The 14,889-nt window shown below is 44.6% G+C and overlaps 1 protein-coding gene across 4 annotated transcripts in view; it reads right to left on the reverse strand.

Annotated features, from left to right (window-relative positions):
• FGF13 (fibroblast growth factor 13) overlaps positions 1-14,889 on the reverse strand; it is a 101,635-nt gene that overhangs the window by 47,859 nt on the left and 38,887 nt on the right. Inside the window, exons 1-2 of one of the 4 annotated variants that reach the window (XM_081963832.1) lie at positions 13,970-14,033; positions 10,561-10,728 (exon numbers count right to left, since the gene is read on the reverse strand). The exons of 1 other annotated variant lie outside the window; for it this stretch is intronic. In XM_081963832.1, coding sequence (XP_081819958.1) covers positions 10,561-10,726 — 166 coding nt within the window. In that variant the 5' untranslated portion in view covers positions 10,727-10,728; positions 13,970-14,033. Of the gene's footprint in view, positions 1-10,560; positions 10,755-13,969; positions 14,034-14,889 lie in introns of those variants that run through there. 2 more of the 4 variants (XM_081963829.1, XM_081963831.1) reach the window with 2 other exon arrangements.

Here is a 14,889-nt window from a genome sequence, read left to right on the forward strand (position 1 = left end):
TGGCCCAATCCACAGTGCACATTTATTTTCTGGCACTCGCCTGTGGCAAGATGGCATCTGTTGAAAAAAGAAAAGAGCAAAACATGAGGCGCGCAATCCTGCAAACCTCCATTAATTCTAGACGGAATAGAAAAAAACGTCTCTTTTGCTGACTGAGGTCCCCTCCTCTTTGGCTGTTCTGAGCTACACTCATCCCACACGCACTGCAGATACTAGCCAGCAAAAGGAGTTTGTTGTTAATCTGCAGTCTTTCTTAAATGCAATTCTGGGGCAATGCAGCTCCCTTACTTCTCTCAGCTCTCCAGGTTCCATGCAGTGTTTCTGCTGGCCAGCGTGAAGAATGTTGGGCTTCGTGGGGCACAGGTAAGGCCGAAGGCACACCTGAAGCTAGACAGGTGGGAAGGCTGGACATCTGTTGGGTCCTTCAGCTGCTCCTTGCCAACAAACTGATTACTGCAGGCTAGGAGAAGCGAGCTCTGCAATTCTGCAATCTCACTGTAAGCAATCGTAACTCAGTGACCGACTGCCGCGTAACTTCAGAGCCTCACTTCTTCTGCTAGAGACGGTGAACCTTGCAGGCTGAACCTCTGCTTTGATCTCAGTAGCAATAGCCCTTAGACTTATCTACCGCTTCACAGTGCTTTATAGCACACTCTAAGTGGTTTACAGAGTCAGCCTCTTGCCCCCAACAGTCTGGGTCCTCATTTTACCCACCTCGAAAGGACGGAAGGCTGAGTCAACCTTGAGCCATTCAGGATCGAACTCCTGGCAGTACTGCAGTCTAACAATGGTGGCACCAGGACGGAGAATGAGAAAGGGAATAAGAGGGAAGGAAGGAAGGAAGGAAGGAAGGAAGGAAGGAAGGAAGGAAGGAAGGAAGGAAGGAATAGCAGTAGCACTTAGACTTATTTACTGCTTCACAGTGCTTTACAGCCCTCTCTAAGGGGTTCACAGTCAACCGCTGGCCCCCAACAATTTTGGGTCCTCATTTTACCCACCTTGGAAGGATAGAAGGCTGAGTCAATCTTGAGCTGGTCAGGACTGAACTGCTGGCAGTGGGAAGAGTTAGCCTGCAATGCTGCATTGTAACTACTGGGAAGGAAGGAAGGAAGGAAGGAAGGAAGGAAGGAAGGAAGGAAGGAAGGAGAGAGAGAGAGAGGAAGGAAGGAAGGCTGAGTCAAACATGAACCAGTGAGAATTCAACTGCCAAACTGCAGTCAGCTGTCAGTCAGCAGACATAGCCTGCAGGATTGCACTCTAACCACTGCGCCACAGTACCCATCTTTTAATAAGTCTTGGGTTCAGGAAAACAGACTGTTTCTCCATCAGTGATTAAACCCAGCTAGGTTGTGAGATATACTGAATGACTGTGAAATGGCGAATAAATGCATCTTTGAGAAACGAACATGAAAGAGCACTGATGTTACCTAGTTGGGTCACGAAACGTCTGCAAGAAAACAGCTGCATTCTGAGCGCACAAAGCACCCTTCCTTTCAACCCTGAACTACAAATATCCTTCTGCAGAACATGATATAAATGCTCACTGCAGAAAAGGTGATTGAAGAAATAAAGCACAACTATTAATTCCCATCGAAGCCACACCACAGAGGCTCTAGAGTGGCGTGTAACACCCCCCCCCCCGTGAGTGTTTTGGGGTCTAACTCTAATCCCCTCTATTTTTCCTCCCAAATTGTAATTTTCAGTTTGCAGAAGGAAGAAAGCATTAAAGAAGTCGACAATCCCCTATTTCTATTCTATTTCATCTAATTTTGATGGGGTTTACATTACTTTGTAAAATCCCAGTTTTGCCCTGATGTCATCTGTTTAGTGAAGTTGGGACTGCCCTTTTGAGGGGGGGGGGCACAGAATGGGAGAGAGGGGGATAGTGGAATACCTAGCATTAATGTGGATGCCAGACATGGCCATTAGCCCAAAAGAGATGCGCCATTGCTCACCGCGTTGATAGATTAGATTGTTCTACCACATTAGATTGTTCTATCACTTCTTCCGATGGGATAAGAATTTTGATGGGCCGCTAACCACCAGTTTTTGCAAAAGGAGGGGGGGGGAAGAACCTCCTGCAAGCCACTACACCATTTTTAACACCTTCAATAGGTTCACACTCAGGTTTCGCACTTGGAGAGAAATGTGCGCATAGCGAACACTTTTGTATCAAAGTCTAAAAGGGAACGAAAACACCTTTGACTAGGAGATGATTGCAGCCAGGATAAAAAGGAAACGAAACAATACTCGTCATTTACAAGAGGACCCCAAACATGAAGCCTACAAGTAATATACTATTGAAATGAATTAGGAGTTAATGCACAAAGCGTCCATTTAAGCATTCTCAAGCGCACCTCCTTGGAAATAGATTTCTTAAAAGGAATACCAATCAGCAATTCTAAGTCAAAAGAACTGGAGATGGATAAAAATAAAACGGATGTTTTACTGGCCGGATGCCTTCAAAGACTGATATCAGGATTGGTGTGGAGTTAGGGGAAAGGGGGAGAATAATACAATACAATACAATAGTAGAGTTGGAAGGGACCTTGGAGGTCTTCTAGTCCAACCCCCTGCCTAGGCAGGAAACCCTATACCGTTTCAGACAAATGGCTATCCAACATCATCTTAAAACATCCAGTGTTGAAGCATTCACTACTTCTGGAGGCAAGTTATTCCACTGATTAATTGTTCTAACTGTCAGGAAATTTCTCCTTAGTTCTAAGTTGTTTCTCTCCTTGATTAGTTTCCACCCATTGCTTCTTGTTCTGCCCTCAGGTGCTTTGGAGAATAGCTTGACTCCCTCTTCTTTGGGGCAGCCCCTGAGATATTGGAACACTGCTATCATGCCTCCCCTTCCCCTCCTGCAGAGAAGAAGGCAAAGAATTAAAACTGGGATTTTTGGGAGCCCAAGAGAAAATGGTTATAAAAGAGGAAAAAAGGAAAAATGAGTTACATTAGTGGACTAAAGAGAATAGTAGTAAGATTGTTATTGTTACGTAACTAATTAAGAAATAAAGAAATGATAGTATATTGTTAACGGTAGGAAAAAAAATGAAAGAAATGCTCTCTGTGCTTCAATTGAATAAGAGGATGTGTGCTGTTTATAGCAAAATATACCAATGGAGAAGATAAGGAATGAAAATATGGTGTAACTTTGAAGGGCAAATTGAAGATATTATTTATGTATTAAGAAAAAAAAATAACTATAAAGATGGAAAACAAGGGAAGAGAATCATTTGGCTGAAAGGGAAAACAAAACTATGATGTAAAAAGGACTATGGCAGGGGTGTCCAAACTTGGGAACTTTAAGACTTGTGGACTTCAACTCCCAGAATTCCCCAGCCGCTGGCTGGGGAATTCTGGGAGTTGAAGTCCACAAGTCTTAAAGTTCCCAAGTTTGGACACCCCTGGACTATGGAGTTGAGAGGATGTAAAAGGACAACGCTTTGTTCCTATCATATGAATAATGTGTATTTAAAAAATAAAAGGGTTGGGGTGGAGAAGATCGGAATGGCTCTCTTTCCTTCCAATTCAGCCTTTCCTCCCCTTGATGTCTAAATCATGACTCCCACGTTGGGAAATGGATCCGCGTCAACATGGGACCCAGTGCTTTCAAGAAGAGTCTGGCTTGCCATTGGTCAGAAACGCTGTAGGGCCGTGATGGTGAATCTATGGCATCTGTGCCATCGAAGTGGCATGCAGAGCCTTCTCTGTGGAAACGCGCGCCATTGCCAGCTGCTCTTCTGGTTTCCAGTCCTCACATGCGCACTGGCCAGCTGGGCTTCACAGCTGGAGAACAGCCTGAAAAAGTGGCCACAAAACAGGCAGTTTTTTGGGCTGTTTCCCAGACCTTTTTCAGGCCATTTTCAGGCTGTTTTTCAGGTGTCAGGAGTTGGGCAGCCATATCAGCCCACTAAATAAGTAAATCAGTATTAGTGAGGCTCCTTCTCTTCCTTAGCTGAGCAGTAAGAAAGTAGTTTCATCGTCACCACTTCAGTGAAATAATTTTAGTTTCCAATTTTTAATGTTTTGGGAAAAGAGGGGAGGGGGAGGTATTTTAGCTGGGAACATCTAAGAGTTACCCCTCTCCCAAATGATTGTGTGTCCCACTTCTGTTGGCTTCAAAAACATACTAAGCCAATCAGCCAGCTTGTGGGTGAATGTTCAATTTTGGCTGTGCTGTCACACTTATTGCTTTTGCAAATGTAATGGGCCATTTGACATTCATCATGATTTTGTAAATTGCGATTCAGAAGCGTCTGCAGTGGTGGAGAAGGATGTCCTGTGTCTTGTTTGTTTATGTAGCTTGTGCTGTGATGCAGTAAAGAGAGAGAAAGAAGACTTGAAGCAAACATCTCGGGAACTAACAGGACCAAGGAGAGCTCCCTGAAAGACACTGCAAATCAACCCAAGCTAAAAAGAGCATAAATAGATACAGATTAACAGAGTAGGACCCCTTGTGGGTCATCTAGTCCAACCCCCACCCCACCCAAGCAGGAGACCCTACCCCATTTCTAACAGATGGCAGTCCAGTCTCTTCTTGAAAGCCTCCAGGGATGAAGCTCCCACAACTTCCAAAGGCAACCTCTGTTCCACGGGGGGGTTGTTCTGTCAAAAAATTCCTCCTTATTTTCAGGTTGAATCTCTCCTTGGTCAGTTTCCATCCATTATCCTTGTCTGGCCTTCGGGTACTTTGGAAAACACCTTGACCCCCTCCTCTCTCTGGCAGCCCCTCAAATATTAGAAGAGTCCTATCATGTCTTCCCTGGTCCTTCTCTTCCCTAGACCAGCCATGCCCAGTTCCTGTAACCATTCTTCATATGTTTTAGCTGCCAGTCCCCTCATCATCTTGATTGCTCTTCTCTTCACTCTTTCTAGAGTCTCAACATCTTTTTTATAGTGTCCAATCTCTTTCTACTACTACTACTACTACTACTCACCGTGAAATCCTCCAAAGTCCACAATGACAAGGTGGAAATCCAGTGGTGCCATCACTATAAAATTCAGCAATTTGGGGGAAAGCTGGAATGCAGGATTTAAGACCTCTCCCTTCTTCAGACATTGCCCTCCCAGGTTAAAAACTGGTCCAGGCATTTCAGAGTGGAATTAATTGAAGGCTACTTCTTAATATTGCCCTACATTGAAAGGTGTCAGACAGAGATTTCTGCTAGCAAAACTCTTCCACAATAAGCCAAAACAGGCCTTGGGGACTCAAAAACCCACAAAGAAACACTCCATCTTTAGAAACTCATTTATTTGGAGGGATAAAAGGGGGAGAATATTCATGAATATGTTTTTTTTTTTTTAGACCAAGTCTATTCTCCCGCCTTACTCTCCCCGGCTGGTGATGTATAATATTCCCGCAATCAGCACCGCTTGTTTCCACTTCTACAAGATCAATATTCATTCAACATTTGTGGCTAGATAACATCGTCATTTTCTCTTTTCTTCCCTGCGCTCTTTTGTGAATAGCAATTCCGATCCTTGGAAAGGGAAAAAAAAAAGGGGGGAAGAAAAATAGCATTTGTCCTTTATTATTCATTTGTGTATCAGAACGAGACTGAGGGTCTCGCCGTCAAAAACATTTTCAGGAAGAATGATTTAAGGAGGACGTACGTCCCCGAAACAGCAATGGATGAGATGCAAGAGAAACGGAAAGGAAAAAAATGGAGAATGGAAAGAAGGAAAGGAAATAGAGAAGGAAAGGAAAAAGGGAAAAAGGGAAAAAGGGGAAAAGGGAAGGAAAGATTTTAGGGTCCAGCAACTGTGTTTGTGTGTTTGTGTGGGGAGGGGAGGAGGATGGGAGGGAGAGAGAAAACTTTTTTAAAAAAGAAGGAAAGTTTGTTAAAAACCAGCGGGGTGGGAATCAGAGAAAACATTTGCATTTGAGGATATCAAGTTCAGTTGAACGAACATCCCAGTGTAAAAAGAGGAATTGATGTTGTGCCAAGAGTCTCAACTGCACCAGCATTGGCATTTCTTTACACATCTGAGCCACACGTGGAAGAGAGAGAACACACCCTGCTCACCATTACAGGGGGCCACTCTCACTCGCCCTGCAGATGTGCAAAGCAAGAGGACATTTGTATTTCAATCTCAACCAGAATAGAGCTGGAAGGGACCTTGGAGGTCTTCTAGTCCAACCTCCTGCTCAAGCAGGAGATCCCACACCATTTCAGAGAGGTGGCTGTTCAATCTTTTCTTAAAAACCTCCAGTGATGGGGTACCCACAACTTCTGAAGCTGTCCCAATGGTTTAATTGTCCTCATGGTTAGAAAGTTTCTCCTTAATTCCAGGTTGCTTCTCTCTTCGATTAGTTTCCATCCATTATTCCTTGTCTGGCCTTCAGACGCTTTGGAGAATAGCTTGACTCCCTCCTCTCTGTAGCTGCCCCTCCAATATTGGAAGACTGCTGTCATGTCCTCCCTGGTCCTTCTTTTCTCTAGATTAGACAAATCCAAACCCTGAAGCTATTCTTCATATGCTTTGGAGCACAGGTTGACCTCTCTTCTCCATGACAGCTCCTCAAGTAACAGAATAACAGCATTGGAAGGGTTCTTGGAGGTCTTCTAGTCCATCCCCCTGCTCAAGAAGGAGTCCCCACACCATTTCAGACAAGTGACTCTCCAATCTCTTCTTAAAAACCTCCAGGGATGGAGCACCCCCAACTTCTGGAGACAACTTCTGTTCCACTGGTTAATTACCCTCACTATTCAGAAAATTCTCCTTAATTCCAGGTTGCTTCTCTCCTTGGTTAGTTTCCATCCATTGCTTCTTGCCCTGCCCTCTGGTGCTTTGGGGAATAATTTGACCCCATTTTTATGGCAGCCCCTCAAATACTGGAAGACTGTAGTCCTTCTTTTCTCTAGACTGGCCATACCCAATTCATTCTACTTTATTAAAATCCAGAAGTTGTCCAGGAGGTGGACATCTGGTTATCTTCCGATGTTGCTAGTTCCCAGCATTTCTGGTCCAGTTTACTGGATAATTGAGGTGCAGTTGATATACGGAGGCCTCCTATTAACCAGAAGGTGACTAATTTAGGGATGAACCAACTCAGTAAACCACTTTAAGTTTGAAGGTTGCCCAACGGATTATCTCCAGTTTCTGCCTATTTCTGCTCAACCATAAACTGAACACGGTCTTTCTCTGGATGGACGTGTGCAGATGGTGTATGCTTGGCTGATGGCCATGCGCTCTCCGCCGTTGTGTGTGTGTGTGTGTGTGTTCAGCGGCACCATTTACACAAGTCCGCTTCAAAATCCTTTCGCTTCCTTTCCACTACAAGACATCCCTCATCTGCAAGGACACATTTGCAACACAAACAATCTGTGAATCAGGCAGGAAAAAAAACCCCGCGGATCCAAGTGGACAGCCTGGCTGGCCAGAGTGTGTGTGACGAAAGAAGCCACTGTCAAGAATTACATTCCAACCGTCACGAAAAGATAAGTCTCTGGAGGGGTCAATGAAACCCAAGGGAGCAACTTGAGAGAGAAGATTAGGAAGATGTCCACCTGGAAACGTTCAGATTCAGGTTAATGTCGGGGTTCCAAGCAACCCCCAAAAAGAAAGAAGACTCCGAGGCTTGAGTTCCCTCAAAGTTCCATTTTATTAAAGATGTCCTATTGGCACATCTGGGAAAACCCGAATCTGAAAGCTTCCAGTTTTTCCCCACCCAAAAGAAAGTCCAAGTCCCTTCCTCCTGCACCCACATGTCCATCCCATGGTCCGATCAGGCACCATCCCAACTGGTCCCAACTGGAGATGCCTCCCAGTCACACCCTTCAAGGAGCAGGGCAAAACGTCCTTGACACTCTGAGAAAGGAACGTTATTTTGACTATCTCTCTCTCATGCGGCATATAATCCCCCCTCCCATTTTCCCACAGTAGAAAAGGTGGCAGGCCTGAAGTCCCAACGTAAAAGAAGATGGCTTCCAGGCCTGACAGAAGGCCCAAGTGAACAGCAACAAAGCACTAAATAGCTGAAACTTCACAAAAGGCAACACCCTTCCCTCACGGAGTTGCAACCTGTGGCACTGTGACGTTATTGACCTTGGAAGACTTGGCAGGAAATGACACGGCAATACTTGGAAGAAATTATGCATTCCAAAGGAAAGTTGAACATAAAAGACCCAGAAGTTCACAGATGTAAGAACTGTTTGTTTCATACCTTAATTACAAGAGACTAAACTTCAAGGAAGTTCTGTTTTTGGAAATCTGGCTTCCACGGTTGAAAGCATAGGTGTAGCTACTACATCCGGCTTCACATCAGCTCCTCCCCCAGGGCTATCGGTTAGCCTTTCTTGCGAGTTGGACTCAAAAACCCCATCATCCCCAACCCACATGCTGCCTGGGATGATGGGAGTTTTGATTTAACAGACCTGGACACTAAGCCTCAAGCGAAGGAGAAGGTCATTACATGCTTTGAATAGTCAACACGGCAAAAAGTGTATCCTTTGGGAGAACAGTCGCATATGCAAGAGCCAAGTTAAAAAATATTTGCCCATCTGAAAGTGACTGGAAACTTTTTACCATGGTCAGCCATCCAGAAGACTGGACAAAGGCCTTCTCCATCCAGATACATCATCACCATTCAGAGTCTGGCGATGGATGCTTGCATGAGAACTGATGATGGAAAGAGAGGCCAAAAGCTTGAATGTTGAAACTACAACACCTTTCCTCTACTAGTATTGTCCTTGGTTGGGCCCATAGTTGCATTGAAGCATGATCTCAGATGGGTACGCAACGATTTTTATGTAGCTCAAGATGGTGGTGAAATTCAAATTTTTTTACTGTTCTGTGGGTGGGCATGGTGTGGCTTGGTGGGTGTGGCAGGGGAATGATACTGCAAAATCTCCATTTCCACCCCACTCTGAGGCCAGCCAGAGGTGGCATTTGCCAGTTCTCCGAACTACTCAAAGTTTCTGCTACCGGTTCTACAGAATCTGTCAGAACCTGCTGGATTTCATCCCTGGCTCAAGACCTAGAACTGGGGTGTCAAACTCATGGACCAGGGACCGGGACCGGCTCATGGGATGCTTAGATCTGGCCCATGAGGCTGCCCTAGAAACAGCAAAAGATTGGTCCACGGTGCCTCTGCCAGTGAAAACAGAGCTCGGGAGGGCCATGCAGAGCCTCCCCGAGATCCATTTTCACTGGCAGAGGGCTGCAGGAGGCTGTCACAGCCCAAAATGGAGCTCGGGAGCCCGTTTTCACTGGCAGAGTGCTTGGGCCACCATGGACACCCCCCCAACATGGGTGACATTGAGCTGGCCACACCCACCTTGGCCACGCCTCCCCTAGCCTCCCCAAGGTCAAACACAACTCTGATGCGGCCCTCAATGGAATCGAATTTGACACCCCTGACCTAGATGCTTACTGGGGAAGAAACAGAGACATAGCAACTTCAGTCGATAGCTTGAATGGATCGGAGCGACACCCTTAAACCCAACTCTAACCCTAACTTCAAAGGAAACCACAGTTTGTTCATCACCAGCCAAAAACCATCTGGCCTTAAATACCGCATCAAATCCAAGTACGTAGATAATCCCCCAGTGAATTCGTTAGCTCAATAACCATATATAGAAGCGGGTGTAAAACATGCGAAATCTTACCAGGTAGAATTGAGGCAGTAATAAAATAAAAAAAACACATGGGAGAAAACATTACAGAAGCACCAAGAATTCAGTTGTCCTAAAACCTCAGCAAGAGAAAGGAAAGATGGTTTAATCTCATATCCCGACCCCCAAAGCAAAGTTTTTTCTTTGCAAGTCATAAACAAGCAAATCATCCACCGTCAAACGATAGCTGATCTCCGGAGAATAAACTAAACAAAGGACAGGGGAGAAAGACACACACACACACACATTCCAATTTTGTTCGACGACATGCAAGAGGCTTTCCAAAGTGCAACGGGACATGCAGAAAACCTTATCCTGCTTTGCCAAACTTCAGCTCGTGTAAGCAATTTTGGGAAGCTCAGAAGCAGAAGCAATGCAAGCTTTCATGAAGGACCCAAGAATTAAGTTTCAACAACAGGGTAATAACAATTCTCCCCAGCTCAGGATAACATTAAAAGCATCGAGATAACTTCAGGGATGGATGAAAGAGCCCCGAGCTGGGAAGAAACTGGAAATTCCACGGTATTCTTTTAGAAGAGCAAGCAAATTTTGCAGCCAGAAGGCAAGGAGAACAACATGGAAGAGACCTTTTATGAATGCCTCAAAGGGGACAAATTCCTTCGTTACAGTTATAAAAGTCCCTTTTTCAAGTTGTGTAAAATTACGGGCTCTTCCCCACACTAACAAGCAAGCAAAAACAAAAGGGAGGAATTCTAGACAGCTTCTTGTTTCCCGGTGCATCGGATGCAGATCAGAAGTGAACATACGAGACTCAACAGGCCAGGCACAGGCTTTCCAGAATTTACAAACCAAAAGAAGAAATGGGAAAAAAAAGGAAAGAAAAGGGAGAAAGAATCAAAGAGGAGAAGGAAAACCAAAAAAATAAAAAAAGGGGGGGGGAAGGGCAAAAGCAAAGGAAGATGCATGGAGCACAAACCTTCGGGCTCTGTATTCTCTTTGAGGTGGACTTGCTTCAGAGGACAACAGAAGATTTCATGGCATTTAGTTCGGAAAGGGGATTGTCTTTTCTTTAGTTCCGTAGATTGGATGGAGTCTTGCCGTAACATAATATATTCCTGTGTGCCAGGAGAGGCGTCATCCATAACTGCGGTTGCCACACAACAAAATGAACTAAAGTTAGAATGGAAAGGGTCAAAAACAAACCGAAAAGAAAACTTAAAAGAAAAACCTAGAGAAGAAAAAAAAATCAAGTTTGTCATGATCAGAGGAAGGTGGCAAGAAGAAGGGAAGAGACAGAAGGGAGAGAACATCGCTGGAGGAAAATTAAAATGCAGTGGATTAACATGGTCAGATGAAGGAGAGAGAGAACACGAGTGTGTGGAGAACACGAAAGGCAAAACACTTCACTCCTACATACTTACAACAGGCTTACGTTGTCGCTTCTACGGGATCATATATTTTAAACCATCATTCTAGGAAATGCAGGCTAAGTGAAATCTTTACCAAACACATAACTTTTCCTTGGTGGTGGTGGGGGGAACACCTGATTTTTCTGGGGGGAGGGAGGAACAGGTATGCAAATTACAAAGGTGTAACAGGAAACACTTTTTAACTACCCCACTCCTACATTTAGCAAAGCAAAAATATGATATAAATCCCCAACATGACCCGTCCAAGGTAACAGAATCACAGAAGAAGAGAGTTGGAAGGGACCTTGGAGGTCTTCTTGTCCAACGCCCCTGCTCAGATTGGACATTGGTTGTCCAATCTCTTTAAAAAACATCTCCAGCATGGAGCAGCCACAACTTCTGGAGGCAAGCTGTACTACTGGAAAATGGTGGTATACAAAATGAGGATTTCTGTTCTCACTGAGGCTTCCCAAGAGCCTGAAGGAAACTCCTGGTCCCAACAAAAACCCCTTTTATTAATTGACTGTGAATTCTGCTCATTCACATCCAGCAAAGTCTTTCAAGGGAGGATTCACAGTCACAGACCTTATCTGGCTTGGAGAGCTGCCAGGCCGATATCTGAAAAACTTGGCAAGGAGTCTCGGAGAGTCACGAACCAATGAAGTGAACTAATTGTCTCCTGCAAACTCCACTCCCCTTTTGCTCCTCTTTTATTTCCTCTGGGAGGGGGCATTCATTGTCCACCTGTGGCCTGACTCCCAAGTCGACCCCTGTTCTTTAGCTGTTCCCTTCGTCTGGCCACTCTGCACATGCGTACATTGGGAATAGGCTCCAGCTGTTCTTCTGCCTCACTGATGTCTGACTCTGAAGGCAACTGATACCTGGCATACGACCCTGGCCCCCTCTCTGCCTCTGACACAGAGCCCTCATCAGAGTCTTCCCCAGACTCCAGGACTGGCTCAGGTTCCTCCCCAACCTCCTCATTGTCCGAATCTGCTGCCAGCTCTGCTGGCAACTGGCAGGCCACAACAATTTCCTGAGAGTCAAGAGTAGATATTTGTCATCAGGGGATGAGGAATATTGGCTCTTGAATATCTTGTGTGCAGGAAACCACCCAGAATTACTTTGAGGCAGCCTATAAATTTTATAAACAAAGAAAGAAATAAGAAGGATTCTATTAACACAGCCATCCTAGAGAGTCTCAGATAACTTAGGATGAGTAACGAGAAACCAAAGTACAACACTGTTGAATCATGGCTAGAGCTGAATCCAGGGGTGTCTAGATTCAGGGTGCAAAAAAGGAGGCGGCTTTCTTAGGTTGGATGTATGAGCTGTGAAGTCTCTGCTGCCCTTCTCAAAGCCCACCTTGAATTTTCTCCCTCCTTTGCCTCCATGTGGATCATGGGCTGGTAGCTCCCAAGGAGCAAAACAACCCAGCGAGGATTCAACTCTATTTCTCCTTCTCTTCGTAACCCAAGCCTTGCATAACCTGACCATGCGATGTCTCTGGAAGCTCCTGTAAGCCACTCCAAGACACGGAGGTGTTTGATGATGGGCTGTCAGTTTCAAGGGGCTTGGATCTTGAGCTTTCAGGCCGTGGGCTAATTCTGGACCAGGACGATGTCCGACGCTCAGGAATGCTAGAAGTGGAGAGGGCAGGAAGTTGTCACTGTCGCCCAGCCGGCATTCCAAAAGTAGCTGAAAGAAACTATATTGGGGGTTCAATGATGGAACTGCTCCCAAACAACAAAAGAAAACATGTCCCCAATTTTTTCAGGCTGAGAAATTAGGTGGATCATTTCTCCAGGGGCAGCTCAGCCACCAGCCAAAGGAGCTTTCCTCTACAGAAATGCTGCCCTTCCTGCTTCTCAGCTCCATCCACTTAAAAACAAAAGCAGAGCTGACTTCTTTTATGGAACAGATGCTGCTTTCCAGTTGTTAGGGGATATGAGGAAGGCTACCAACATCTGGTCTTCTGCCATTCACTAAGCCTTTAAGAAGAGGAGGGATGTAGGTTGCTTGGAGAAGTCCAATGGCTACTTCACTGCATGGCTAGTTCAAAAGTTGGCAGCAGATTTGCCGGCATGCGACAGAGATAAATACAATTTAGACAGTGTTTTAAAATCTCTTGATAATTATGCATGACTGCCTGAGGATAAATGGTTTGCCGTTTGGTTTCCTAGATGGGTATTTGGGCTTACATGGTAATTACGCCATTAGCGAAATATTGACATTTAGACGTTAATGAATTGGCCTGGATGGTGATCTATTATTTACTCCCGCTTTTAAATATGAATTCCTTTGCTGCTCTTTGTGGAATCGTGGCCAGGGTTTCTCAGGGGAGCTGCTTAAATTGCTTTTGTCCATGAGGACTAGGAAGCTGTGAAGCCTCAAAAGGACAGTTGAAACCATCTGGAGAACTTTGCACCTGCCGCTGATAACAGCTGGCTTGGCTACCAGGGTGTAAATCTCTGCTTTTTTCCTAATTGAAAGAGGCTGCCTTCCTTTCCCCATCCTCCCTGCCTCTTTTCTTTTTTTCACTTTATTTTAATTTCATACATATAACCAAAAACATACCATTACATCTGAACAATTTTTTTTGTATTGTCCATTATTATATCATCCCCTCAACCCAGAACAGCTATCATTTGCTCTTCTTCTTTCAGTACACCATATTGCACCCTATTTCACTGCCGGCCTATCTCCTCTCCCTCTCTCTTCCTCCCTACCTCCTTTCTTCCCTCTGCCATCCTTCTCTTTTCTACTTCCCCTTTATCTCTCTTTCTCCCCTCTCCTCTTTCCACTCCTTCTTTCTCTCCTACTTCTCCCCTCCCTTCTGTTTCCCTCTCTCCTGTCTCCTCTCTTCCTCCTTACCTCTACATTTCCTTTCCACTCTCTCCAATTAATTTGCATGGTGTATTTCAGCATCCAAGCGCACTTCATTTAATATTTTGCTCTTTTTAGTGGTTTACATACGTCAAAATCCCATGCCTTTTTAAGACCTAGAACCCATAGGTTGCAATGCTGGCTTGTTGCTATGACAACGCTCCCAGGAAAAGTGCAGAGGTTTTCCCCATCCAAGGTCTATAACCCCAACACCACCCACTGGAACATTGTGGAAACATACAGTTTGCGCAATGGGGTGTTGAAACTCACAGGGTCATTGATGCAAAACCTGGACATTTAAGTGCCTCAACTTGATAGCTTTTAAGATGGATGCTTCGAAGGAAAACAGTATTCTTAGAAAACACACACACACACACACACACACACACACACAAACGTGTAATATCTTCCGGCCTTCCTTGACTCATTAAAAAAAAAATTGACGTTGACTTTTGCAAACAAAGGAAGAAGTCAGAGAAGAAGAAAAAAAAAAACAGCATTGTAAAGTGAATTTTTTTTCCCTTTTATAATCTGTTTCCTCTTAGTAACTGTTTTATTCCCCCCTCTCTTGTCTTTGCTGCTGACATCATAATCGGTTGCCATGGCACTGGGGGAACGATGAGAATAATTTCGCTCAAGAGCATAACCTTACATCAAGGTGAACACATCAAAGTGGGACAGAAAGAATTTGAAAAGTAGCATCTCCGAATATGCGAGGACTGATATTTAAGATGCTCATGCTCTCGTGTCTGTTTGTAATCCTTTAGAAAGAAGGGACTGCAGAGAGAGCATCAAACGTAGATGTTATTGATCAGAAATGTATTTTTAGTAAAATCCACCAGGGGAAAAGCCTGTGGTTAAAAGTGAGACTTTTTTTTTTTAAAAAAGAAAGGATATATTTTTCCCTAACTTGATTCATTTCTTTTCCTTACCCAAAAAGTAACCCTCCATCTAAGATGTATTTAAGTCTCAGGTTGTAGGAGTCTTTGAGCAATACTTTGTCTTGGACT

The sequence above is a fragment of the Natrix helvetica genome (assembly GCF_964273705.1).
Source record: "Natrix helvetica genome assembly, chromosome: 11".
Taxonomy (NCBI): domain Eukaryota; kingdom Metazoa; phylum Chordata; class Lepidosauria; order Squamata; family Natricidae; genus Natrix; species Natrix helvetica.